Source organism: Symphalangus syndactylus, chromosome X, assembly GCF_028878055.3.
Source record: "Symphalangus syndactylus isolate Jambi chromosome X, NHGRI_mSymSyn1-v2.1_pri, whole genome shotgun sequence".
NCBI lineage: Eukaryota > Metazoa > Chordata > Mammalia > Primates > Hylobatidae > Symphalangus > Symphalangus syndactylus.
Genome location: NC_072447.2, coordinates 127,817,993 through 127,845,419, shown reverse-complemented (window position 1 = coordinate 127,845,419; position 27,427 = coordinate 127,817,993). Strand labels below are relative to the sequence as shown.

The window sequence follows — 27,427 nt, the reverse complement described above, 5'->3', positions numbered from 1 at the left end:
CAGTACACGGGCACTTTAGTACCTTGCATGAAAGCCAGACATCAATTGTTGAGATGTAATCAGAAAGTACATTGCCTTATGTTTTATTTCCTTTAATCATTCTTCTTCTTTGATGGAGTGTTGGGCTTTCTAATAGAAAAGGGGAGTTTTAGAATTGCAGGCTTAGAAGAATGGTTTAGAATAGCCATCTTTAGTTTTAAAATTGCCAGGAGGCTGGTAATAACATGTCATTTTGAGGGTAATTGTTAACTATACCATTATATTGATATAAAAAAATGGAGATCTACCTGTGAAAATAGATGTTAATAGCAAATCTGGTATTTCCAAGCCAATAATTGGAAAGATTTTTGAATGATATACACTATAGTGCATTGCTGAAATACTGACATGCTACACAGTGGTTTCCTCATTTGTTAAAGAACATATCATAGTCTCGTTTGTAGAATATTCTGTTAGCAATCATCAGGAGATTTCTCTTCAATGATGTTGTGCAACTGTCATTCCAGTTCTTATTCACCTCCTCCTAATTTATTTGAATTACAATATTGACCACACTGCAATTAAATGTTTTTTGAGAAATGAAATTCAGTCCTATTAATCTTACTTAATTAACTATTCTAAATCTTAAGAAAGGTCTCTACTACCTAATAAAGTTATTAATAAAATAATAAGAAAGTAGTGATCTTCAAGATATCTCATAGTTCTGCAATAAAAGACCAGTTTGTTAGGGCATAAACTCACAGCTGCTCCTGCAAATCATGTGTTGCAAAAGTAGCCAGAAATCACCCTGGAAGGAGAAGTAAAAATACTTAAATTTGAAATCCAATACTATATGATGGATGGGATTTCGGTTTGCTGGAAGGCCCTTTCCAAGCATATATTCTACCATGGTATTATAGCATGTTTTACCCTCTTGTTTATTTTTGCCAGCAATGTTCCTACCTCAGAGTGATCAATAGTTTCTGTGGTAGGACTGTGGTACCAAAAGTTGGAAGAAAACTAGAGAGACATTTCAGGAAATGTTTAGGGAGAATAACAGGCAATGCAAGGAGATAGACAGCAGGGGGAAAGGGAGAAAAAAATAAGGCTTAACTGTATAACTGCATTCATTCATTTGCTATCAGTGACTTCAGTCTGACACATGCGCATGCCTTCCCACAACATGGATGTTTCACCTGCCCTGGCTCACTCTGGGCTGACTTGAGCTATTTAGCACAGCAGTACTTGTTCCTCGGATTTTCTGCCCAGGCTCAGCAGGTTTGCAAAATCATTGGAATTTAGACAAGGAAACTACGAGAAACTCAAAGCCTATTTTCAACATTTACTGAGCACTTATAATGATTTGGCCGCAGGGATTGGCACTAAAATACAGAAAGGAGTAAGACAGAGGATCTGCCTTCAAGGAGCTCATTCATGTTCTAATGGGAAAGACAGAGAAGTAATAAAAACTGTATCACACAATGTGGTAAATGTTATAACAGAGCTATGGAAAACAAACAACTATGGGCACACAGAGGAGGGAGTAACTGACTCTACCTGGATGGAGCATTGAGGAAAACTGGAGCTGAGCTTTAAAGGATGAATAGAACCTCCCCAAGCAGACAAGATGAGGAAGGCATTCAAGATAAAGAGAATAGCGTGGACAAAAACATAGAGGAATGGAAGTAGGTGAAAGTAACCATAAGTAGTTTGTTCTGGCCAGATCTCAGGATATAGACGAAAGCGTGATGAGAGAGGAGACTGAAGAAGTAGTCAAGGGCCAAATCATGAAGGACTTTGTATGCCTTAACAATAAGGAATGTGCCCTTTATCCTAAAGGGATCTGGAGCTATTGAAAGGTATTAAACCACAGACTGAAATAATCTGTATGGCAGGAGTGTGGACGAAGATCTGGAAATGGACATGCATGGAGACCAGGAGACCAAGAAGTTAAGAAAAACTAAACTAATGTAGGAATAGGGAAGAAAAAACTGATTTCAACATATTTTAAGGGATAGACTCAATGGGAGTTAATGATTAATCAGGTTTCAAGAATGGGGGGAATGAAGAGCCATGGTGATGTCCAGATTTCCAATTTAGGTAATTGTATGCATGGTACAACCACTCACAAGATGATTAGGGAACACAAGAGGAAGAGCAGGGTTTGGGAGTGGTTGCAGAAAAATAATGAGTTCAGTTTTTATATGTTCGAGTCTGAGGTAATTGTGGGGGGTCCAAGTAAAGAGGTCTAGAAGGAAATTTCATGTCAGCTAAGAACTCTGGATGGGAGAAAGTTTCAGCATATAGAAATGGGAGTTAAAGCTGTGGTTATGGATGAGATTGCCCACACAGAATGTCTGCAAAGCATTTTCATAAGTCAGTATCTCTGTTTCCTGCACTGATGATAGTGTGATATGGTCCAAAAGAGTGGAAAATTCAAGTTTCTTTCATATTTCTTTGAAGTGCATTCTAGCAGTAGGATTTCTTTTCTTCTCACAGAAGGAGATTACCTTCCTCATTGTGTTTTGCTAAGGTTAATATTAAAATTGACTGCTATTCTCTTTTCAGGAACTGGTTTCATAGTGAGGGTGATTTGAAGTCAGTCAGGTATGTGCTAGGCATCAGAAAAGAGCCAGCCAGATATGAAAATGTAGCCACAGATGATTCACAGAGCCCAGAGTGAATAGGTCATTAAAAGTTAGTCATCAAATGCTTTATTGAGTCATTTAGAATCAACATTATAAGGACTGGTTGTATTACCCTACTTCACAGATGGACAAACTGAGGCAAAGTATTATGCTACTGTTTGTTGTGGTTATGCAGTTAAACAAAACCGAGGAAAGTGTGTGTTTCACTCTCAGGTTCTCTTATGCCAGGCCAAAGCTCCTTCCTGCTTTGAATGATGAAAAATAAATTAAAATATTGCTGAGATTATTTTGTGGTAATTGCTTTTCTTAAATTCTCTTTTTGTTTTCCTTGAATCTAGGAATCATACATAAAGGGAATGGAGAAAATATGTTCATTTCCCAGCAGCCCCCAGTCATATCAACCATAATGGGTAATGGACACCAAAGGAGTGTAGCCTGCACCAACTGCAATGGCCCAGCCCACAACAACAAACTCTTTGCTCCTGTCGCCTTAGCTTCTGGCCCTGATGGCAGTGTGTATGTTGGCGACTTCAATTTTGTAAGGAGAATATTTCCCTCGGGAAACTCCGTTAGTATTTTGGAATTAAGGTAAGTCTTCTCTAATCTCTATATATTTGCTTAGCATATAAAGCAAAAAGCAAGATAATATGAAAAGACAAAGCATTGCCAGAAGAAGCAGAAAATGTAGTTGCCCCTATTGTAGCACTGAGTTAAGATGCAGGAATAGGGACAAAGGTCAACGTGCCCACTCTTCCTACTTGAAGGATCCTTTGAGCACTACTTTGGAGAACCAGGAAGTGTTAACATCCCTGTATGTATGTCCTTCCCTGTAAACAGTGCTGACACTGACATGGATCTCAATACTTCCAAGCACTCAAGTAAGTCACTCATTCACCGCTGGCCACTGTGAAGACTCGTCAAAACTATTCCATTCTAGTTGGGAGAGGTATTGTCAGATCCAAAAGGCTAAACTTCATAAGTTTTTATTTCCAATCTTTGGAAATGGTCATTTCATAAACAAGAAAATGGAAATCTGGTTTTCACGGCATGATAAAGAAGGAAGAAATGGTTCTTTACCCTTAAAAGCCCTACCCCATGATAATTAAAGCATTTATCTTTAGATTTTCTCACATGGTTTAGGAATTTTCTTGAGAGTACAAAGTATTTTGACACCTTTTGTAAGGAATTCGTAGCTTTTAGTATTCCATATCCTGAAGTTCCACAAAGATTGTGACTAAATTGACTGTGGCTTAATTCACTTATTTCTTCCCTTCCTGAGATTATAAGACACAAATGTGTATCTTCTGGCGTTATAGAAAAGGGAAGCTTCAACTCCCGTCTCCTTAAGAATAAACAAACCTGTTTCCTTTCCCCTGGGTAAACTGGTAGAGCCTTCTTTCTAATTAGTTATGACAGCTATATTCCTGACACATGCCTCTGGAACATTTGGCTTAAAGTTTCTCTATGTTCAGAAGATCTAGATGCTATCCTATGAACTATTCCATAAAACAGTTTTTTCTTCAGGCATCTCCTCAGTGACCTGACAAATAGTGACCAAATATAGTGACTGGGAGAGCATAGACATTGATAGAGCAACTTGTATGTGCATGGCATCATCAAAGCCAATTAAAACACATGAAAAGTCTTGGGTCATTTTCATTTAACACTTTCACACAAGCATGTAGATTTGAATACATAAGGGCATTTCTCAAAATTTTTCAGATTCTTATGCTTGCTATGGAATATACCTCCATTTTCTAACACTAAGTGTTACTCCCTAACATCTAGCTGGGGAAATCTTCTAGTCCCAAGCCCCCATCCATTTTTCACATTAATTCACTCCAGTTTTAATACATTTCTTAATTATAGTAGCAAGGGCTGTCATAGGGAAGAAAGCTGTTAAATCCTTTAGCTAATGAAAAAATAGACTGTAAAGTTAAGACTTTATAATAAAGACAAAGCACTTTTAGAGAGTCTAGAGAGGTACTAATTCATAGCACCCTACCCTAATCAAGTATTCATGTACCTCAGAATGTTACACCTCATGGGGACTTGTCATTTCCAGCACCATATCTCTTTGGGCACCTACTTACTGGAAAGTCAACAGGAAGGCCAAGATGGTTGGTTGTATGCCTGGATGTGGAAATGATTTATACAACAGTCCACATTGTTTTCAAAACCCTAGGGATGCTCTATCTATATAGTGCCAAATATAGATGGGCGCACTGAACAATTCATTCAACATCTGAATGTTTCCAGTCATCCAGACTGTCAGGTAGACAGAGACCTTGTCTTGCTGAGTCTACATAGTTAACCCTATAAAGCCTGTATAGCTAACCCCTATATAGCTAACTCCTCAAAGGAAAAACAGTAAAATTGTCTACAAAAACAAAACAAAAAATTATATTCATATTTTTTAAACTCCAGCTAAATTTAGTCCTTTTCTTTGTAATTTAAATGTAAATTTACCTAAAGTGGAGCAATTGTCATTTATTGATGAGATTCTCTCTTGGTCAAGGATCCTTAACAGTTTATAAATTTGCATTTTAGTCCAAAGTACCTTATGACCTTCAATACAAAGCCATTCGAAGTATAAAATAGAATAACTTGGACCCTAATTGCAAACTGATTTTCACAGTATAAAGAAAAATTAGTTTCTGACAATTTGAAGTACTATCCAATGCCTCTATTCATTCTTATTCCATGACACTGTTTTGTCTCATTGTCTCAGCTCATCACTTAGGCATGCACAAACTTCGAATTCACACATCAAGGCTCTCTCACTTAGCTTGAGAGCTTTTCTCAAGCTAGCTGGCTTTTCTGAGTTGAGATCCTCTGGAGTAGTTCTTCTTGACTTTTTTTTTATTAGTGTTAGACTCCTTTGAGAATCTACTGAAGGCTATGGACCCTCTCCCTAGAAAAAACAAAATCACACAAAATGGCATATGTGATTTAAGGGATCGCATTTTTTTCCCTTCCTTAGAGTTCCCTGCCTCCCACTGCCCCCCCCAGCAACCAGTCCCTGTAGATGAAGCCCTTTCATAGACTCATGGTGAATATCCCCTGCATTAGGTTCAAGGAGAAAAGGCAATTGTTTCTTCTCTATTCCAACACTCCTGTGATTGGCCATCAAAGAAATAAGCTAATGGAAAATACATGATCATTTTGATCTAATTGACAGGTAACTCCCTAACTGTTTGACTATAGTCAAAACCATCAAACCAGTTTATGTCAGCACACATTAGCTGTCATTAGCTGTCATGTTTACTCAGAAGCTAATATAGCTCTTATTAGATTCACTTATTTTTAAAAAAGCATCTATCCTGATCAGTTGCCTATATGTGTACTGTACATTGTACATAAAATTTGTGGATTTATATATTTGCTTTATAAATTTTCCAAATTTAAACTTCCTGGGGAGAAATAAGTTGATTTAATAAGGCTGTGCTATCTTAAGAACCATAATGTTCATTGATTCTACTGTATTTAGATAAAAACCTCACTTCGTACCAGTTTTTTTCTTAAGATCAGTTCATTTAATTGCTCTGTGCCCCATGCAAATTAGTCACTTTACTTGGTTGAGTCATCTGTTTCCTTGGAAACACAGACTAATATAGCCATTATGTTATTGGTTGTATTTAAAATTGTGAATGGAGAAGCAATATTGTCAACAGATTATTATAGAATGGGATAGAGAGCCTTATAGATTTTGATCCTCTGTCAGGTTATTCATTATCTAACTGATGTACTATGTTCTCTAGTAGTTCTCTTCCTTATCTATAAAATTGACTTCAGGTTTATACTCGAGAATCCTCTTACATGACAAATACAATTTAACCTGTTTAGAGATCCACAGATGTGTAGCTCTCAGCCCAAAGTTTGATGACATTTTGGGAGGACATATAGTTTGCCCCTAATGGATGCCCTTCTAGATCCTTTTGTTTCATATTTGGCCACACCGAGTAACTCCAGATGTCCCTTGGCAGTTTAAAGATTGGAAGACTGTAGATATTTTCTGCCTCAGCCCTATTGATCCGAAATGTTTCCAATTGAAACATCTGACCTCAAAAATAACTTCATTTTCATTGGTTGCCAATCATTTATTTCCTCTAGCTAGTCCCCCATTGGTAGAACAAGGAGGAAAAGGAAAAGTCAGCAATATCACTATCATTAGAAATCTGCCAAGAGAAACAATGTTATTTCTTATTATTTAAGTATATAGTACCCCTTTGCCTGTTTACTGCAGATTTCATTCATATGTATGCATCTTAAAGCTTCCTTCCAGTGGGAGATTGAGGTAAGATAATAAAGAAGGAAAGCTTATAAGATCATACAATTAAACCTCTGTGACTTTAAAAATACATCCTTGAAAAAAATTTTAAGATAGATTCACTTCTATGTGAGATACTTTAGGAGTTGGTTTCACTAGGGATTTGCTCCTTGTATATATATATATATATATATATATATATATATATATATATATATGTGTGTGTGTGTGTGCACACATGTATATGTACATATACATATGCAGACACACACACAGATTTCAGTAGAACAAAAATGACATCACAGATTTGTGAGCTTAGTATTAGAAGGATCCATGAGGGTATCAGGTCCAAAATTGTGCCCAGTCCATGCCTGATGGTTTGTTGTCTCTACATTGATCTCTTTCAATCACAGGAAACTTCAATACTTCTCAAGATCCATTGCATCTTTGGACTGCTCCATTAGAAAATTCTTCCTTATATTCAGCCAAAATCTGCCTTTGTGAAAAATTCACTCAGTAGTGGCAAATGGTAGCATCTAAAACAGTACAGAAGTCACTTCCCTCTTTTACCTGACAAATTTTCACAAGTGTGAGGAGAGCTGTCATAGGTTCCTGAGCTTTATCTTCCTCAGTCTAAACGTCTACAAGTCCTTCAACTATTTCCCATCAATTATGACTTAGTTGACTTTTTAAATTGTTATAGCCTCAGGACCACTTTTAAGTTTTCTGAAACTAACAGGGATAATTATATAAGTAAAAACAGGAGAGACCATATCAAGTGCTTTGCAAGAATTCAAATATGTAATATCCCCCTGTACCCTTCTCATCTTCTAATTTCACAACTCTATTAGAAAACCCATTAAGCATGATTGGAAATGATTTATTCTTTACAAAAACCTCATGCTGCTGTTGTTCAAGATTTTGTTATTCTCCAGATATTTATTTTGTCCTTCCCTTGAAAGTGCAAGAGATAAGAAAATAAGAGCCTGGCAAATGCTTCTTGGTATCTTGAGTAATTTGGATTCAACAAATGTCAATGTGACATGAAAATTTCTCTTGAGATTTTCCTGTTTCTTTTCCAGCAACTGCTTAATATTTCATACATTATGCTCTGGACTTGATTCCTGTCATTGACTGGGAATGGAGTAGAACTGGAATAGCAGCCATTTAGGGGCAGTTAGAATGCTGAGAGGCAGGAGAACATGTAGAGCTCTTCGCTGAAGGAACAAATGGAAATGGAGCTTTGAGAGCTCTACAGATATCTCAGAAATGGCCATGAACCATCCTCTTGTCAACAGCATTGGAGCTACAAATACTAGAAACACTACATGTAGATGAAACAGGTGGTTACCTCCGCAGTTTGATCTCACGTATTAGCAGTGGTACTCAGGGATTCCCTCCACCTCACCCAAAGACATCTTCACTGGCTTTCCATGGTGCCCAAAATTTTCACTCTAAGACATATGTTCCTTTGAATTGAAACATTGCATCTCTAAGATTTCCCAAAACATGAACCTCTTTTAGAATGGCTCATCAAGCTAAAAGCATTCACGAGTCCCTTGATATGGATTCATTTATCAGATTGCTTTTCAAAGGGACTGCTAGCTGAAAACAGGGCCCTAAAACAGGACAGGTAAGTTGTGATAAGGGCAAGGAACAGAGCCAGAGCATGGGGGAAGATAGTCTTGGATGGGGGTCACTGGAGTTGGAAGATCTGAGAAGTCAGTGACAGTCAGGAGTGTGCTCTGATGTCTAAAGCAAGAAGACCAAGGAAAGAGGAGCAGGAAGGGCAGACCATTCTTCAATGTCAAATGTTTCTGGCCAGGAATATGAAAAGAAGCTGAGAACAGCATGAAGAACAAGTAAAGGGCTGCAGCCACCACAGTGCAGGCCAGTCAGAGTCCCATGATGCCAGGCCACTAGAAAACAGCTCCAAAATTGGCATATGTCCTCTTTTCCATCCCTTACCTCACAAAAATATAAAAGGAATAGATGGTACATTATGTTAAGTGGAAGAAGCTAGACATAAAAGGACAAATATTTAACGGTTCAATTTATATGAAATATCCAGAATAGGCATTCTTGTGGTTGCCTGGGGCTGAGGGAGGGGAAAAATGGGAAGTGACCACAAATAGGTATGGAGTTTCTTCACAGCATGATGAAAATGTTCTGGAATGGAATAATGGTAAAGGCTACACAACTCTCTGAATGTACTGGAAACCACTGAATTGCACATTTTAGAAGGGTGGATTTTAAGGTATGCAAATCATATCAATAATTTTCTTTTAAATTAAAAAAGAAGAGTACATGACCCTTTCATCACCTGGATCTTGAGAAAATCAAAGGTCAACTTAAAGACTTTATCATTGGAAGCATGTCTTGCGCTAAAAAGATTTGAAATTCCATTTCTTTCTCCTCCTAACTCATGGCAAGCTTCAAGTCGGTCCATTGCCAGGTGGTGGTGCCCACGGATGGGCCCAGGCCCTTGTGAAGAGCTCACACACTGACACCTCAGCATGTAGTCAGTTGGTAGCTAGATAGCAGACTGACTTTGGTGGTGGCTCAGTCCTAAATCCTTAACGAAAAGTAATTCTGAGACAGAACAAGGTCACACACTGGAAATAAATTCCATCATTTTCACTTCCTCCCTCTGAGATGTTAATGAGAGAAGCTGCTCTGCATAATATGGGACATCTTTCCAAATTCACAGTGACATTATTGGCAGAATCAGAAGCAGCTGCAAGAAAGTCAAACCATCCCCCTCTCACTCCTTGCCATCATGTAAGAATTTCAAAACCCTTTGTAGCCACACAAACGGTTCTGTTCCATGAGAATCTGTTGCTGATGAAACCGTATTTTAATGAGATCCTTCTAGTACTTTCACAACTAAACTTCTTTCAGGAGGATCACCTATGCCACAGTGATTACAGCTAGCCTCAAACACACTCATTCTATAATTTAGAGGCCACAAAAACAGGCAAGTGTCTAGAGACAAGGAAATTGAAAGAGGTGCAAATGAAAGTTTCTAGAGACAAGCAAATTGAAAGAGGCGCAAATGCCTGCAGCCAGGTTTCTAATCAGAGCTCCTCATCCTTATCAGTTCACCTTTGTTTCAACCCACAGGATACCTACCCTTTTGAGATGAGCAAAGGAAACAGAAAAGTCAGTGAACCTTGACCTGTGGCCCAACTAGTAAAATCTCAGAAAGTTTCTTTTTAAAAAGAGTTGAATCTGCTGTAGCAGATAACTTCAGATGAAAAATTTTGTATATTTTCTTCTTCCCTGAGATTCCAAAGAATAAGACCATTTCCTAGTTTAGATAAAAAAAATGGTTATCTCTATGTTTTCAAAATGACATAGGGCCAGATTTAAAAGGATTTTAAAAATTAAAATGACCGTATTTCACAGATGATTATAGCCTTTTAATTCTGGGCAGACTTGACCCAAAGTCAGCCCTATACACAGACTGCACTCCCTGTGTGAGAAACCTCATACCAGGTCCCATCATGAAATGCCCTAGGCAATACCCTGTGCCAAGAGGCTTACAGATCAGGAGCCACCAAAGTATTGTCCTTCTTCTGGCCCAACAGTCCTCTAGTGCCTACCCCAGTTGCCCTTTAGAGCATGGATGGCTAGAAGACACAAAGCTCTAATAGCTGATGTACAGTGTGTTTTATTGAAGTTGTTTTGATCAGCAGTTTTGATGTCAGGGATACTCTGTCATGGTCTAAAAGAAAACTCTTACACTTTCAACTTGTTAAGGAGCTTTTTAATATTGCTAAGGAATTTGCACAACGGATGTTCCTATCTTATCTCTGAGATCAGATAAGTGGTTTAGGGTTAGTGTTGGGATGACTGTCTGTACACACAACTTGATAATAAAACAGTGATTTTACACTTTGATAGAGTGCTTATGGCTATCAAACCAAAGCCTAAAATGAATAGTCCCTCTGCTGTGGCTGCTGCTTCAACCCCTAGTTCAATGGTTCCTAAATTTTATTTTGCATCAGAATTGCCAGCCAACTTTGTTAAAAATAAAATTTCCAGGCCCCACCTCCACCCAAGATTCTGATTCAATAGGGCTAGGGAGAACCCTAGGAGAGTGCACAAGTGCAAGAATCCAAGTGATTCTGATGCAGATGGTCCAGAGAGAACCTTTTGAAAAATCTGCCTTAGAACTTTGTGCATCCACCAAACAAAATATGCAATCACCTTGACACCATCTTAGGAGGCAAAGCCTGGAGAGATTGGATCAACTTTGGCTTGCACGCCTGACTAAATGATCCCCATAGAGTCTCTTTAAATGCCACAATCTGAGTTAGAAATTGGTGTGTCTGGTTAGGTTTGGCTTGTTCAATGATACTGATGACTCTCTGTTTGCTTTTGCTTGCCACTCGTGGATACCTTGTGCGCCCTAGAAACAGAGATACCAGACATAGGTAAGCAAATCACATCAGCAGCTACCTAATGTCCCCTCTTGCCTATGAGACTACCTCCTAATAATGTGTTAATAGGGAAATTTTTCTTCCTCAGTAAGGTTAAAGAATAGTGTGAACATAAATTTGGAAGTTATAACTCAGGCAAGTGTCTTCCAAAAGAAGGGTCCACTATGTAGAATTTGCTGGAGGATTAAAACATACTAAAAAGAATTCATAAGTGAAAGCTGACAGTTCAGTACTTCATGGGAAAGCAAGGCCTTAAGTTTCATTATGTTCCCCTAAGGTGATAACACAAATGAGTTGGTAAGTTCAAATAGATTTGATGTTTTCAAATTGCAGGTAGAGAAAGAGGTAATACAGCAATCTCCCTAGGTCCAGAAATATAGTTTTCAAGTTTATTAAGAGACAGTGACCATGGTGACCTTCTTTAATACAATTTTTTCTTTTTTTCTTTTATGTGACCTCACTGTTTCTATTTCTTTCCACCAAAAAGAAGTAATAGGAAAACCTTAAACTGACCGTTTACAGACAATGGTACATAGCTCTGAAATTAATCATAATGAATATTTCTATTCAATGTGTTTATGCATTACACTTGTCAAAACTGTTCTAAATTACCTGAAATTGCAAAGGAGAAAATTGAATTTGTTCACTCCCGAATGCCAATTGTCATCAAAATGGCACTGATGGGGTTTCTAATCTGGATTTCATTTGGGCAACGCCACTTCCTGAATGCCAGTGCAGACGATCAGCCTTGCTACTTTGGCATAACTGATTCCTTAAGCAAATTAAGTTGGTTGTCAAATTGCTTACTGGTAAAGTGTTGCACAGTATTAATTATAAACAATTAATTGCCCATTTAACAATCTATGTGATTTTTAACTAGCATGAATGAAGTGATCTTTGCTAAGTTGAAGGGCATTGCTTAAATGTAAAACTAACCAAAAGGTGATAGTAAATCTAACACCCAAGTTGTAAAAGAAATCTTCACATATCTCAAATTGCAATTTGCATTGAGACACAAGGGATTAAAGCAAATTGGAATATAGTCCAGTGGTTTTTTTCTTTCTCAGGTATGGCTTGTTTTCAGAAAGTAGAAAGAAATCAGCTTCAAAAGAGCTAAAGTACACTTGAGAAATGGCATGAAACAGCAAGTTACATATTGATAGGAGGGACCTTACTGACTGCTGGCTATCAAGAAAATAACATTGATTAGATTTCACTTTGGTTTGTTGGGCTATTCTGTTTTCTAAAGGCCAGTACACAAAGTTTGAGAACAGCCTGGCTGAACAAAATAGGACATGTTGCTCATTAGAAAGCAGGAACACTGATTTGTTTTGCTGCCTTCAGAGCAAGAGTATTCTGATGATATTTTGCACACAAAATCACATATAATCTAGTCTAATCTCGGTCCGGGCCCAAACTTGTTAGTGAGCCGGGACAAGCTCCCTGTGTGTCTGGGTTTCCCCAGCTGAGATTTGAGAGATTGCTAATTCTAACTTTCCTCACAGGCACACTGGGGTGTTCAATAATGAATGAATGTACTGCATTCCAAAGTGCTTTTGTGCAAATAGCAAAACAGCATTTCTCTTGGAAAAAGAGCCTATGGACTCTTCCTAAACAAAGCATGACTAATCTGGCTGAATTGAAACTCCACAAACTGGCTATCAAAGTATTATAGTTGTTTCAAAGAAGGATTGTGACCCCTTCTTTTTTCTAGAAAGATCTGAGCCCATTGGAAAAATTTTATTCCGAAGGCAAAAATTTAACTATATATGTAAAGACTGTTACTCAAACCCCTATTGAAGCAGTTTTTCCCAAAGACATGCCTTGTCTGGTATGGCTACCAAATCAATTCTAGAGTTTGTTGGGGCCCTTCATAGTTTATTTACAGCACCTGTTATGGTGGTTCCAGGGTTGGAGGTGTCCCTGGAATCTACTGGATTCTCTTACTTGTTGAAGGTAAGTAGCAAAAAATTAAGTATTCCTATTGAACCTATTTTTTTCCAATTAAAACTATAAACAGTCTCAAATTAGTATTTGCAGGCCTGATGATTATTAACATACATAAATATGCTTGGAGGGCAAATATAATTACAAATGCAATTAATAACATTCCAGTCCTTAAAGGTATCTTGATTGTTCTCACCACCCTCTCCCCTCCATTTTGCCTAAGTAGCAAGGCCTGAACTCTTTTATGTTTTAGTTTTATATCCTGCAGTTCAGTTTAGTTTAGCACGTACTAAGCACCAATCCTGTCAGGCCCTCTGTTGGCACTGAGAATAGAGAGATGAATATGGTTCCTGCCTGCAAAGAGCTCACAGTGTAGTTGGAGAGAAAGATATGTTAGGAAAAAAAATAGTGCTTACACCCAGCACCCAGATCTTGGTTTCTAATACCATTCTCCAATAAAGGGAACCAGGGGGTCTTTGGAGAAATGGCTGATTCTAGGATTGGGGCAGGGGGTATAGCAGATGAGCCCAGAGCATCTTGTAGTGCCAGAAAGAAAGGAAAGGCTAAAAAAAATCCCTCATCGATGGGGATATGGCAAAGGGACACATGAGTCAAGGAAAAGAGCTCCCAACGGCTAAAGCTGGAATAACTTGAGCAACAAGATAAAGTAGCATTGGATTTAATGCAAAGTATAAAATAAATATCCATGAGTCCATACTGATATAAATAAATGGTTGAATTACTAATAGATGGAGACGAGATAAAGCTCCCATTTAGAAGAATTCCAAATAATTTATGTAGATACTCCACCCTCAAGGAGGTGGAGCATAACTTTCTACTCCTTAAGTGTTGGCTACGCATAGTTACTTCCTTCCAAAGAGTAAAGTGTGGAAAGTAGGGGAGAAAGAGTATCTTTGCAGTGAAGAAATCTGACGAACACTATTTCAGCCAGGAGATCAAGGTCAAACCCATTAGTGTACATCATATTGGTAGTATGTACCCTTGATATAATTTGATCAGAATGGCACTTTATTACCTCTGTGCTCTTCCTCCCAAAAGCCTATCACCCCTGTCTAACTGTAAGAAAAAACAATCAGACACATTTCAGTCAAGGGTATTCTACAAAATACCTGACCAGTACTCCTCAAAACTGTTAAGGTCATCAAAAACAAGAAAAATCTGAGAAACTGTCACAGAAGAGCCTAAGAAGACATGACGACTAAATGTAATTTGTTATCGTGGATGGGATCCTGGAACAGAGAAAGAACATTAGGTAAAAACTAAGGAAATCTAATAAGTATGGACTTCATTTAATAAATTTTAAAAGTAATGCTAATACCATATGATAGGTGCTGCTAAGACACAAGTCCCTCTTCTTTACTAATTTCTCTCCTTCTGTTTCTCCTGTCATAACACTTGGACTCATGGTAGTCATATCCTGTCTACTTATCTGTCTCTCCCACTAGACTGTGAGTTTCATAAAGAAGCTGTGTGTATCTTGCACACAAGTAGGTCTCTAGAACATAGCACAGTTCTTGGATACATTGTATGCACTTAATAAATGATTTTTAATGAATTAGTAAACAAATACACAATACTGAAATGGTACCAAGGAAGTAGTTCAGATGAGAGATGATGAGGCCTTAGAGTAAAAACAGCAGAGATAAAAAGAAATGAGCAGACTGGAGAACAATTTAGAAAGTAGAATTTAAAAACCACCTTTCACTGGATGTGGGAAATGGTGGAAAGAAGGAAGTAGAAAAGAATGGCTTCTGGTTTTTGGCTTTGACAACTGGGTGCTAGGCAGAGGTACGGGCAATGAGCATATCAGAGATGAGCAAGACAAGATTGCTCTCCACCAAGCTTTATTGCAACTGGCAGGGCAGGAGAGGGAGATGCAAACAACACATAAACAAATAATTTAATATGATATGTAATCCCCAGAATAGAGGTAAGATAATGCAAATAACCCAGACTGGAGAAGGGAAGACTGGGAAAGCTCCCTTCAGGAGATGATGCCCAAATAAAGCCTCAAAAGACATGTAAGAATGAATTAAGAGAAGAAAGGCTTGGCTAACACACCAAGAAACATTAAAAAGTTTTTAAAGATGGGAGCCAAATGATCAGAGTAACTCTGCAGGCAGCATGGGGAAAAAAATGATTTAAGATTTCAAAAACACATCCTACATATTGATCTGTAGAAAACATTCCAGGCCAGAGATGATGAAAGATAGAACTAATGTAATGGCATAGAGATGGAAGATGAGAATGTTTCTGAAAGTTAGTTTACAGGCACAATTGCATGTGGAGAGCAAAAGAGGGATTAGGGATGACTTCCACGTTTGGGGTTTGGATGATGTCAGTATTACACGAACCTTAGGTTCAAGTAAAATGTCTCCAAAACTAAGGTTATTGTAGCCATTGAAAAAAAATTAGGAAGAATCAAAATAATAAACAAACTCAGCCATCTATACAGATAAAAATAACTTGAGATTCCATGTGAATATGTAATAGAAAAGTTTCAAGAATGCCAAAATCCAAACAAGGTAACTTTAGGGTCACTTTTAGGAGGTATAACTATGCGATTACACAATCATATGATTGCCATTATAACTTTAAAAAGGTTAAATATAACCAGTTCCATTATGTCCTGAAAGAACAAAAACTAGATTAGAAAACTGTGATAGTCAATTGAAAAAGGGAAACTTGGAAAGAAGTTTGGCAGTATATCTCCAGCACGATCCTCCCTTAGCGACACTCCTTGAGCTTTGGACATGCCTTTCAATTGACAACTGGGGCCTGGGAAGATGGTATTGTCCACAAGCAAGGTGAGAAGCCCAAGAGAGAGGAAGTAGGTTTATGAAGGATGGGGAAAGCAGGAAAAGAAAGTAACTTCTGTTTTGGATATGTTGAGTTTGAGGTGACTGAGACATCCAGCAGTGATCTAGTAGGTAATTGGATAACTGAGTATGGAGAATAAGAGAAGAATGAACTATTGAGATTTCCTGTCTTCTGTTTCTTTCTACCCCAAAATGGATGGTATTGGAATGTCAGCATCATTATGGGTTAGCAGTACACATTAGATTTGTTTTATACCTAGACCCACTATTAGAAAAACAGGGAAGTATCCATCTCCCTGATACTTAAGAAGGAAGATAAATGAATTCACTCAGCTATCAAAAGATTTTTCCATTTGTGACAAAAGGCTGAGCCCAGGGGGTTCGTGTTGAAAAATTGCCTTGAATAACTTTACTTTTCTCTTCCTTAGCACAAGTCCTGCTCACAAATACTATCTGGCTATGGACCCTGTGTCTGAGTCACTCTATCTATCAGACACCAATACTCGCAAAGTCTACAAGTTGAAATCTCTTATGGAGACGAAAGATCTGTCCAAGAATTTTGAAGTGGTGGCAGGAACTGGTGATCAATGCCTTCCCTTTGACCAGAGTCATTGTGGAGATGGTGGGAGAGCATCGGAAGCTTCACTGAATAGCCCTCGAGGTAAAAAAAACAAATATATATATATATATATATATATACACACACACACACACACACCCCCTTGGGTCATCTAAAGATTTTGACTTTACAAAATCCCAAATCTGTTGCCACACTTTAGCCCATCCACTAATCTCAATATTTTGCATCTGAGAGCCAAAATATCGAAGTCTGTCCCAGTAGACACATCCAAGGCACATAATGTATTTTTAGCCAATATTCATTAGTATGGTTATAACTGTTATTAAAAGAATGAAATGCTTCCTTTTCTAGTTGATAAATAACTATTAGCCAGAACCCTCAGAGTGCCTCCCTGGCACCACAGCCCACCCCAGAGTTACCTCCTGGAAACTCCCCACAGTCCAGCAACTAAAGGGTTAACCTGACCCAGCAGAGAGCCTGCAGACCCCTGATTTGGCTCTTCAGCCTGCATTGCTTGGGATAAGGTCTGTGCCTACCTTCTACCACTGCTAAGTATGCTGAATATCGCACAGACCCTAAACATTCCTGACTTTTGCTTAACAAAATTATGAATCTTCAATGAACCCTTCTTCCGTTAATTTATCTGAATCATTCTGGAAATTACTTATATTTTCGTTGATATTGCCTCTAGAATAACAAATTCCAATTTTTTTCTGTTGCCTTCTGTGGGAGTTTGGCCTTATTTTTATTTGTCCTAAATTTACTTCTCAGTCTTCAAGGACCAACCTTTAATTTAATTGCCTAGAATCTAGTGAACAAATCTGTGTCTCCCAATTAACTTCTGGATTTTCTGGATCATATGCCAATCTTAGGCCACAAAGTAGAAGGATAGTCAACTTTTAAGTCTGTCATCATATATCATTGACCCTGTCATCTTAATTATTTAACTGCTCTTCTCAGTTCCTTCTCCAAGATGCTTGTGTGAGTGTGTGTATGTGTGTGTGTGTGTGTCTGCATGCATGCATACATGTGTGCATTTATGTTAGTGATTTTAGAAATTATTCATTTTACTGGGCTTACAAAGCCAGTGTTTTCTTAGTTATTATACAAATAATTTAAACATTTGTTGCAGAAAAATTAGAAAAGGGAGAATAAAAAAATTTAATTAAAATCACCCATAAGCCTACTACATGTAGAAAACCACTGTCAACATTTTAGTATTTATCCTTCTAGACTTTTTCCATGCATATCAGATATTTTAATTCTCTAAGAGTAGAATCATATTATATAATGCTGTTCTGTAACCTGTTTTACACACAATGTATTATGAACATCTTTCCATGCCAATAAATGTAGTGAGGTCAGTGTGTTTAATTTATTAGATGGTCACTTATTACTTTATATTTTAAGAGGTTACTCTTTAACCATTTGACATTTGCTATATTGGGATTGAATTCCTACTAGTATCACAGTTTAAAGCTTTCACTTTCTTCAAGGCCTTTGTCTTTTATAAAACCCCTCTGGCTAACCCCATACCATTAAATCTGAATTTATTTAACAGTGTCTACACTACACAATTATCACTTGATTTTATGTTGCCTTCTTTTGCTTCCAGTGCTTTCATGAATGGGAGGTTTTTTCTACTGAAATAAGTTGCTTGAGACGGGAAATCACATCTAATATTATGGAATCTTCCCCACTTCCCCACCAACTTCTAGCATAGTGTGGGACCCACTACACACACTTATTGTGTAATTAATCAATTAAGTAACTCTTATCTATGCCAGGAATTCCTAAAAGGAATTTCAATGGTGTTTACAGGGGATGATTTATTTTCCCTAAGGGAACACAAGCCCCCCCCAAGTATTATGGTAAATTTTTTCTTTATTTCTCTGTGCCAGCTCTTTCCTTATACATAGTGGATCCACGATAAATATTTAATGATTGAATAAATAACTCGGGTGCAACATGTGATCAGCTCATCTTTCAAGAAAATACATTAGGCTGGCTCTCACCTTTTACACGGGTTTAAAATTCTTGAGGGTATTATAAAGATTTCTGCATAAAAAATAGAGAGGAATCAACCTTGTATTGTGCTTTAAATTGACATCCTCCTGAGTTGCTGCTAGTTTGAAAACCATTCACCTCAACTACCACATTCAGCCTGCCACACAGAGAATGAATATTTTAGCTTTTCCAAAGAAAGCAAATAATTGGTTCCCTGCAGCTCTTTTTTTTCTTGGAAAGCAGCAATAATAAAGTACTGATGAGCAAGACTTACCTGAACTCTTGAAGCATCAGTAATGAGAGTGCTGAAATTTATGTATCAAAGCTGATATTAAACTAAGTTTTTCTTCTTGTCATAGCCACTACTACATTTTCCTTTGTCTTGATTTACTCATCTTTCTATCCAAGAGCTTCCTTTGCCGTAATCTGGTCCACTTCATTCATTCCAAAGCAATAAGAGAGCCCTGAGAACATCTAGCCCAGACTTCCGACAGCTAAATGTCTAATCCATCTGGGACAGCTTACACATAATGATCCTGGAGCTGGTGTTGTCAACATCTGCTTTGATCCAGTGAGTGAACTAGAATGCTTAAAGGAGTGGGATGTGTGGTTCACACTAGGTAGCCACCACATCTCCTTCAACCATGCTAACAATGTTTGAAGACCCTGTTAGTGATCTTTATAATAACTCAGATGGCAGAACCTATGTCCAGCCGTCAGTTGCTCTGAAAATGCTGGTCAGAACACTTAGGTGCCTAGCTATGGCACCTATCTCCATGCTGAATATAGTCAGCACTCACCTTTGTCAGTGAATTAGAAGTGAGATTCTCTTTAAATGAAATGCTGCAGGGTGATTTCATAGACTTCCATAAAAGGAAAAATCATGCAAAAAGTTATTACAGTGTACAAAACGAGAGGAGAGTATTGCTAATTGCTCATTTCATCTTTGAGGTTCTCCTACAGGTTCTTTGTTTCTCAAGAAAGCCCAATTTGTTTGTTTTTTGCTTTAAAACTACCCTGTACATCGGCTCCTTCTTCCTTCCACTTAGTAGACAGCAAACGTTTAATGAATTTCTTTAAGGAGAGGTTTGATTTTTCCCTCCACCTAGAAGCTAATAAAGAAAAGCTGTAGATCAGTAGAAAATGGAAATGTACATCTAGGGAGCACCATTTCTAGGTTAGGGAAAAGAGCTTGCTCCAAGACTTTAACAAGCAACATATTGCAATTATAGGAAGGTTCTCCAACATGTCCTTAATTATGCAAGGTAAGCCAAATAAATGTTAATCTGTACGACAGCTAATTTACTCTCTAAATCTATTCTAAAAATAGGATGAAATAAAATTTGCTTTTGAGATCATTCATTCTAAATTCAGAGTAAATTATCCAATGGAGTTAAAAACCAGTCAGCGAAAGGTAACAGGTCAGAAGCCATGGGATTTTTTTTGTTTTGGTTTTGTTTTGGTTTTGGTTTTGTTTTTTAGCAATGGCAGCAAGTTTTGGTAAATACCAAGTGAGGGAGCCTGGACTTTCTTTTTCAATACATGTAATGCCCATGTTTTCTTTCAATGACTCCGTGCAAGTCACTGTACCTCACTGTGGTTTCACTTACCTGAACATGAAGATAGGCTGAGTGGTGCCATTGACTAATTTTATGACATTGGGCATTTAAACACTGGGTCCTGAAATTCCTCAGTTGTAAACTGAAGGGCTCAGGATGATCTCCCTTTCAGCTCTAATGTATTAAAATAACTGTAACTATAACTTGTTCAATGCCTACTGTGTGCCATACACTGTGCTAGATATTTTACGCAGTTTCTCTGATCTTCATAACAATGCATGATGTAAATAGCATTAGTCCCATTGTACAGAAGAGGAAATAGAGAATCAGACAGGTTAAGAAATTTACCTGGACATATTACACATGTACCACTGAACCTAAAATAAAAGTTATTTTTAAAAAAAGAAATTTACCCAGCGTCACACAGTTTACAGATAACGACACTGGAATTCAAACCAGGTCTGCCTGACTCCGAAAAACCCATGATGCCATTTTTTTTTTTTTTTTTTTTTTTGAGACGAAATCTCGCTGTCACCCTGGCTGGAGTGCAGTGGCACAATCATGGCTCACTGCAACCTCCACCTCCCGAGTTCCAGCGATTCTCCTGCCTCAGCCTCCTGAGTAGCTGGGATTACAGGAAGGGGCCACGACGCCTGGCTAATTTTTGTATTTTTAGTGGAGACGGGGTTTCACCATGTTGGTCAAGCTGTTCTCGAACTCCTGACCTCGTGATCCGCCCACCTCGGCCACACTTTACTTCACCATACCACACTGTCTGCCTTTCTGCTAAAATCCATGATCTCTGGGAAGGATGGAAATATTGGGGAAAAAAAAATGCTTTTCAATCTGAGGACATGTATTCAATGGGAACAAAATATTTTTATTTACAAGATAAATAACTTTTAGTCTAGTTTCCTTTTCCTATTAAAACCATTTCTCAGATTTTTCTGACCTAGTAGTGTACCCATAGTGCACTACATAGATAGCATTTACATACTCTGTAAATGTAATTATTCAAATAAATCTCCAGGAAACCTTGTCACTTCTCTTTGGAAGATTCTGTAATTAGAAACTTCACCAAATTTTCCTTAAGGGACACAGGCAGGAAACCTTCATTTTATTAAATTTCTTGACTACAGTAGTAACTGCAAATTTTGTTTGAAGGAAAAATGGAAGCGTCCCCAAATAGAATTTCATATGATAGCCTCTGGGTACTTCTCCTGGGAGGAAGTCTTTATCTGATCCAGTTTTATGCACTTTGATCTGAATCCCAATAAAGAGAAACATTTGCCATTTTACTCATCAATACTTCAGTGTAATGGGACAAAGAAAAAAAGTTTAGAAAAGAGGTTGATGGAGTACTAATCCCTGGCATTGTATATGAGTTTGAATTGACTTTGAAAGATGCTTTTAAAACATGCATGGATGATGTAGTTGAAACTTAGGTTCCATTTATTATTTTTACTGCAACTTTCTTTAATTCTACAGAGAACTCGAACTAATGAGTCATGTAATAGATGACCAAGTACTTAAGCAGAATGTGAAATGGTACTAGGTGGGGATATAAAATAAAATTTGTGACAAGCTGGATGCATTTATTTTTTTAAGTAGATACAGAAGGTGAAGGAGTGACTGGACAGGATGAAATTAATCAGTGACTTAATTTGGTTCTCTTGGACCTCACCAAGGGTTATATCTCTATTTTCATGTACATCTTCAGGCAAACTGACCTCAGCACTCAGCAGGAGCAGAACTTAGGCAATGTCCAGATAAGTGCAAACAGCCTCTGAGCTGTTCCATAGGAAGGAAATGATCCTTAAATCTTGACGGCTTCCAAAAGTGTTTTTAGGGTATACATGACACTAACCTTACAGGATTCATCTTAACTTTACTGGAAATTAAGAAATCTGGGAATAATAAAGTCTAGACACAAACAATCTGTTTTTGTCCCTATCAGGTCTAGCTGAAGTGCATTCTGAAGCCCTACTCATTCTCCTGGCATCTGCATGCTATTGTGAAAAGTTATATTTGGGGTTAATGGAAAGATGCTAAGGCTATAATCAGTGACTTTTTGCTGATGTCACTGGTGTCTATGAGGGAGACAGTGTAGTAAAGAAACAGATGTAGAATGTTCTTTTGGTTCTCCTGTTCAATGGAAGTGGTATGGTTTTTCCTAAATTCCTTTAGCATATGATCCATCTTGGTAACAAAGCCATTTAGATTGACACTAGGGACATCCCTCAACAAAATTACGGGTAAGCCATAGCATAGATAAAAAGAATGGTATATTTAGGAAACTGCAAATAATTCAGTATTCTTAGAGTAAGAATATCGGAGAGTAATAGGAAAGGGAGGGCAGAAGCAAGAAAAGGAAGTTTGGATTCTATCCTATAGGGAAAGGATTTGAAGCAGGAGAGATGTCCACCTTGTGCATACGGTTTTGATAATGTTGGCGACAGGGTAGTAAATGTGCTGGAGCTAAACTGGGGCAAATAAATGACAGGGAGTACTCACCTGTATAAGATTGGCAATGGATGTTGTGGGGTGGGGGGAGGGGGGAGGGACAGCATTAGGAGATATACCTAATGCTAAATGACGAGTTAATGGGTGCAGCACACCAACATGGCACATGGATACATATGTAACAAACCTGCACATTGTGCACATGTACCCTAAAACTTAAAGTATAATAATAAAAAAAAAAAAAGATTGGCAATGGAAGGGGATCTAATGAAGGAAACAGAGCAGAAACCTTCAGAAAAAAAGGTGGTGGACCAAAAGAGCACACTGTCCAGGAAGCCAGAGAGTAGTTAATTTCAAGAAGGTGTGAAAAACAGTATCAGGTGTCACACATTTGTAGCTGTTGCATTAGGCAATGAGGAGTTCATTGGTGACCCTATCATTGGTGGTTTGGATGGTGGTAGAGGTGGAAGCCAGATTTTAGTCATTTGATGAGCCCATGAGAGATGAGAAAATAAATATCACTGGTGAAGATCACTCTTCTGAGAAGCTCGAATGTGAGAGATGGAGTGATAAATCGTGGGAGGCCAATGAACTCAGGAAGGGCTTTTTCTCTAAGGGGAGATGTGGCAATGCTTATCAGTCAATGGAAAGATAAAGAAGACGGGGAATAAATCAAAGCATGGAGGAAACTGGAAGGAAGTAGGCCTAGAATAGGAGGGGAGACTGAAGCGATTATGGGTAGGGTATAGGGATGAGGATCAGTTTGTAAGTAGGAGAAGCTAGAAGAGTGATGATTCTTCATCCTGATAGCCTCCGTGTTCTCAGAGAAGTGGATCTGTTCTACTTAAAATGAGGATGTAAGTGGGAAAGGTTTGGGAGAGGCACTTACTGAAGTCTTCCTTCTGGATAAGACAGCATTCTACCACCCATGGCCAAATTCCTAGCCCAGTTTCAAGACATTTCTTATGAGAATTTTACTCCAACAACCTTGTTTTAGAATCAGAAACATCTTGAAAAAAATATGTTTGATAAAGCCTTAAAATTCAGGCAAAATATTTGTTCTTTATCCTTCAATGACCTTGTGCTGTTTTCATTGGGGCGGGGGGGGTTTCTGTCTCAAACACTGTTATTGGTCTCTCAGCTTACTGTAACTGTAACAGAAGAGTTAGTGCCTATTATGCCACCAGAATTAGAGCTTAACCTGTTTTTTATGCACAATTCATCTAATGCATCTGCTTAGGGTAGTCAAAAGATTTTGGCCTTAGATTATGTCAGCAACTGGAACTTGAGGACCTTCCGGCCTGTTCTGTTGCAATCCCAAAGCCGTAAGCTGTCGATGAGAGAAGTCAGACAAAAGGAAGGCACTTACATCTAGCCTTGGCTCATTGCCTGTTTGGTCTAGGTAGCATCCATGGTTGGAAGACCTATATTAAGTTTTTTCAATTTTTATAAAGCCACAGATGCATTATTAAATGACTTTTTCTTCTGCATTTGTCTTAATTTTCATGTGTGCGTCAGATTCTAGCAAACACAGACTTAATATTTTAGAGGCCAGATACCATGGTAGATAATTTTTCAGGTTTTGGAGTCAAACAGAAATGGAGGCAAATCCCAGATCCACTGCTAATTAAATGTTTAACCTTAGGCAAGCTTGAGCTTCAGATTCCTCATCTGTAAAGTTGGAAAACTAGTAATAGTGCCTACACAACGGGGTTGTTGGATAATGTATGTAAATTGCCTAGTGTGACACCCAGCATAAAGTATGTTACTGTATTACATAACAGTATTACCTACTGTTATGATCAGTCTTGCTGTTTTGTTGCTATAGTAATAATAATTATAATAGTGACCCATATATGGAATAAGTTACTTTGGAAGGAAGGAAACATTATGTCCTTGTAGGTCAATCTGAGACTTGATAATTTCTAGGTAGGATGGGTGCCACAGAAGAAGCAAGAGTCAAGGTAGGATGGAATTCACATGTTGTATGTGATTTGACTAGCCGACCCCGCCTCACCTTGAGATGCAGCAATTCTAGTGTTAGTTCCTTGTACATGTTATATTTGGGGGAGCCCCACAAGGCCCATCTAACTAAAGTAATTCCCTTAGCAGCGTACTATTTCACAATTAAATTCATTCCATAAGGATTTTCTTCAGATGTGAACTTAGTACGTGGCGCAGGGAATTGTCTAGGAGAGCAGCATATTAATTCTTCATTAAAACACTTTATGGGGGCCTGGAGGGAATGGAGCAGAAGATGGATATGTTTGGATTGACAAGATCACCTGAGAAGGACAAGCCTAGGTGGGAACCACTGAAGGTAGCATGGAGAAGTGTGGTGCTAGGTATATGGCAGAATAGCTGCAAAGTGGGAGGAGGTGGAGGAATAGCACTGATATACTTCATCTCCGCAGTATTGTCTAGAATGAAACTTGGACGCCTACATGCAAAGACTGACAGCTTGGAATTCTGGTTCCTCTTTTTATTTAAATCGCTAGCCAAAATAACTTTGCTTCCCTATCACAGCTCCTCAATGTCACACTTTTCTTATCTGCCTCAGCTGATGAAAAAGAAGAGTCCTCCCCACCCCTGCCAAAAAAGTGACAGAGATCACACACTAAGAGGCTGCAAATCACTTAAATCATATTTTGAGTGGTGTATTATGGTAACCTATAAATAACTAATTGTGTAAAATTGCTTTAGTAGTTTCTAGGTGGCAGCTTTAATTAAAAGCACCAGAGACATTTAGAAGTTTAGAAATGGATGGCATGTAATTTGCCCTTTTACCAACCATAAAATGGTAATTAAGAAATTTGATTCACTTCTTCCTATTAAAAGTTTTATGAGAATAGCAAGTTCCTTCTAAATACAGTTTCTCTTCAGCAAAAGGTAGTACGTTTGCTTTATCAGTCTTCTCCAGCAGGGTAAGATGTTTTAATGTACAAAGTCTTCAGAAGTTAATTAGGACATTTCTTTCCATGCAAAATGTTTGTTTTTAAGATTCTAAAACATAAAGCTGTATTAGAGTTGAACTTTGATCATGGCTCCATATTACTCCACCATCAATACAAGATGGTCCAGTAATTTCACGATTACCAAATGCATGGAGCTGACTATAAAATTAAAGAAATTGGGAAGTCATTTCCTGGTGAGTCTAGCATGCTTTGCTGATTTTTGAAGGAATCTGAAGTCTACAGTGTGTTGACTTCCTAGGGAATCCGGAATATTCACTCTACACTAGCAGAGTCATAAAAGATCATTTTAGCTTCATTGATCCTCCAGAAATACTGGATAAATTAGTAGTTGTATAGCGTAAAATTCAAACAACATGCAGCAAGCTAAGATTTCTTTGGAAGTCCATGAATTTAACACTGTCACAGGCTAAAACGCAGCTGGAAATAGAGTAAGGGAGTTCATTTTTTTATTTTATAATTGAACAATTGATTGCATTTTTGGCCACTTCAGCCCAGGGTTTATAGATGTCACTACTCAGGGCACTTACAACAGCATCATTAATGACATAAGTTATATGCAACATAAAGACAGCTTCTGGGTTTTTTTTTGTTTGGAAAAAAAACAACCAGGAGTACCTCATAGTCAGCTGTTTTTTTGTTTTTTGTTTTTTGTTTTTTTTTTTACATCAAGCATATGTTTAAAAGTTATCTAAGCTGGACAGATCTAAGCAGAAAATAGGGGATGTTTGAAATGTCTCCTCTTCATCCCATCTTTCAGTGACACCCTGGCTAACTCTGAGCCCCTTGTGGCAGCCCTCAGTCTATCTCTCCTAGATAGAAATCCACCTTTTTGTCTCCTGTCTTCCCTAATCAGAACTGGGTGGGTATAAGTGGCATACTAAAGGGGGATGCGACAGTGGAAGAAGTATTTTATCCCTGACATTATTTGGAATTTCCAGCGAATGTTGATAGTTAAAGCAGACCTACTATTCACCAGGTTTATTATTGTTTTTTAAGATTTCAACAGAAAATGCACTTCCCCTTACTCTCTACGCCCAGAACCAACCACTCCCACCCGCTCCCCCAAACCTTGGTACACCCCTGCAGGTATAAAGAAGATATTCACAAAATAGCATTCAATGAAAAGTTCAGGACACAAAGCTGTGTGTACTGTATGCTGCCTCATCTGTAAGGATGTAAGGGTAATATATATATTACATATTATATAATTATATATTATATATTACTATATATTATATTATATAATTTATATTATATATTACTATATATTATAAATTATATATTATATATTACTATATATTATATATTACTATATATTATATAATTATATATTACTATATATTATATATTACTATATATTATATATTATATAATTTATATTATATATTACTATATATTATATGTTACTATATATTATATATTTCTCTATATAGAGAGAAAGTTTGAAAGGGAGTGTATGTAAATGTTAGCAATGATAATTGCTACATAAGGGCATAAGTAATTATAAGTGACTTTTATTTTCTTCTCTTTAATTTTCTGAGCATTTATTATAATTCAACAAAAGACCAGATATTATTTTTTGAGTTGATGTCTAGTTATGAAATAAAATGCAACTTTTGTATTTTTCTTAAAAATACATGTATGTTATTTTCTCACATACACACCCTGTAAATACAAAGGGTGTGTATACCGTATAGATTACTCCTCACCCTGC

At 37.6% G+C, this 27,427-nt stretch overlaps 1 protein-coding gene across 2 annotated transcripts in view; it reads left to right on the top strand.

Moving 5' to 3' along the window:
- The window catches only part of TENM1 (teneurin transmembrane protein 1), an 815,747-nt gene that overhangs the window by 694,681 nt on the left and 93,639 nt on the right, over window positions 1-27,427 (top strand). For both annotated transcript variants that reach the window (XM_055269101.2, XM_055269106.2), the window contains 3 exons: window positions 2,966-3,215; window positions 11,316-11,336; window positions 16,558-16,790. In XM_055269101.2, coding sequence (XP_055125076.1) covers window positions 2,966-3,215; window positions 11,316-11,336; window positions 16,558-16,790 — 504 coding nt within the window. The remainder of the gene's footprint in view (window positions 1-2,965; window positions 3,216-11,315; window positions 11,337-16,557; window positions 16,791-27,427) is intronic.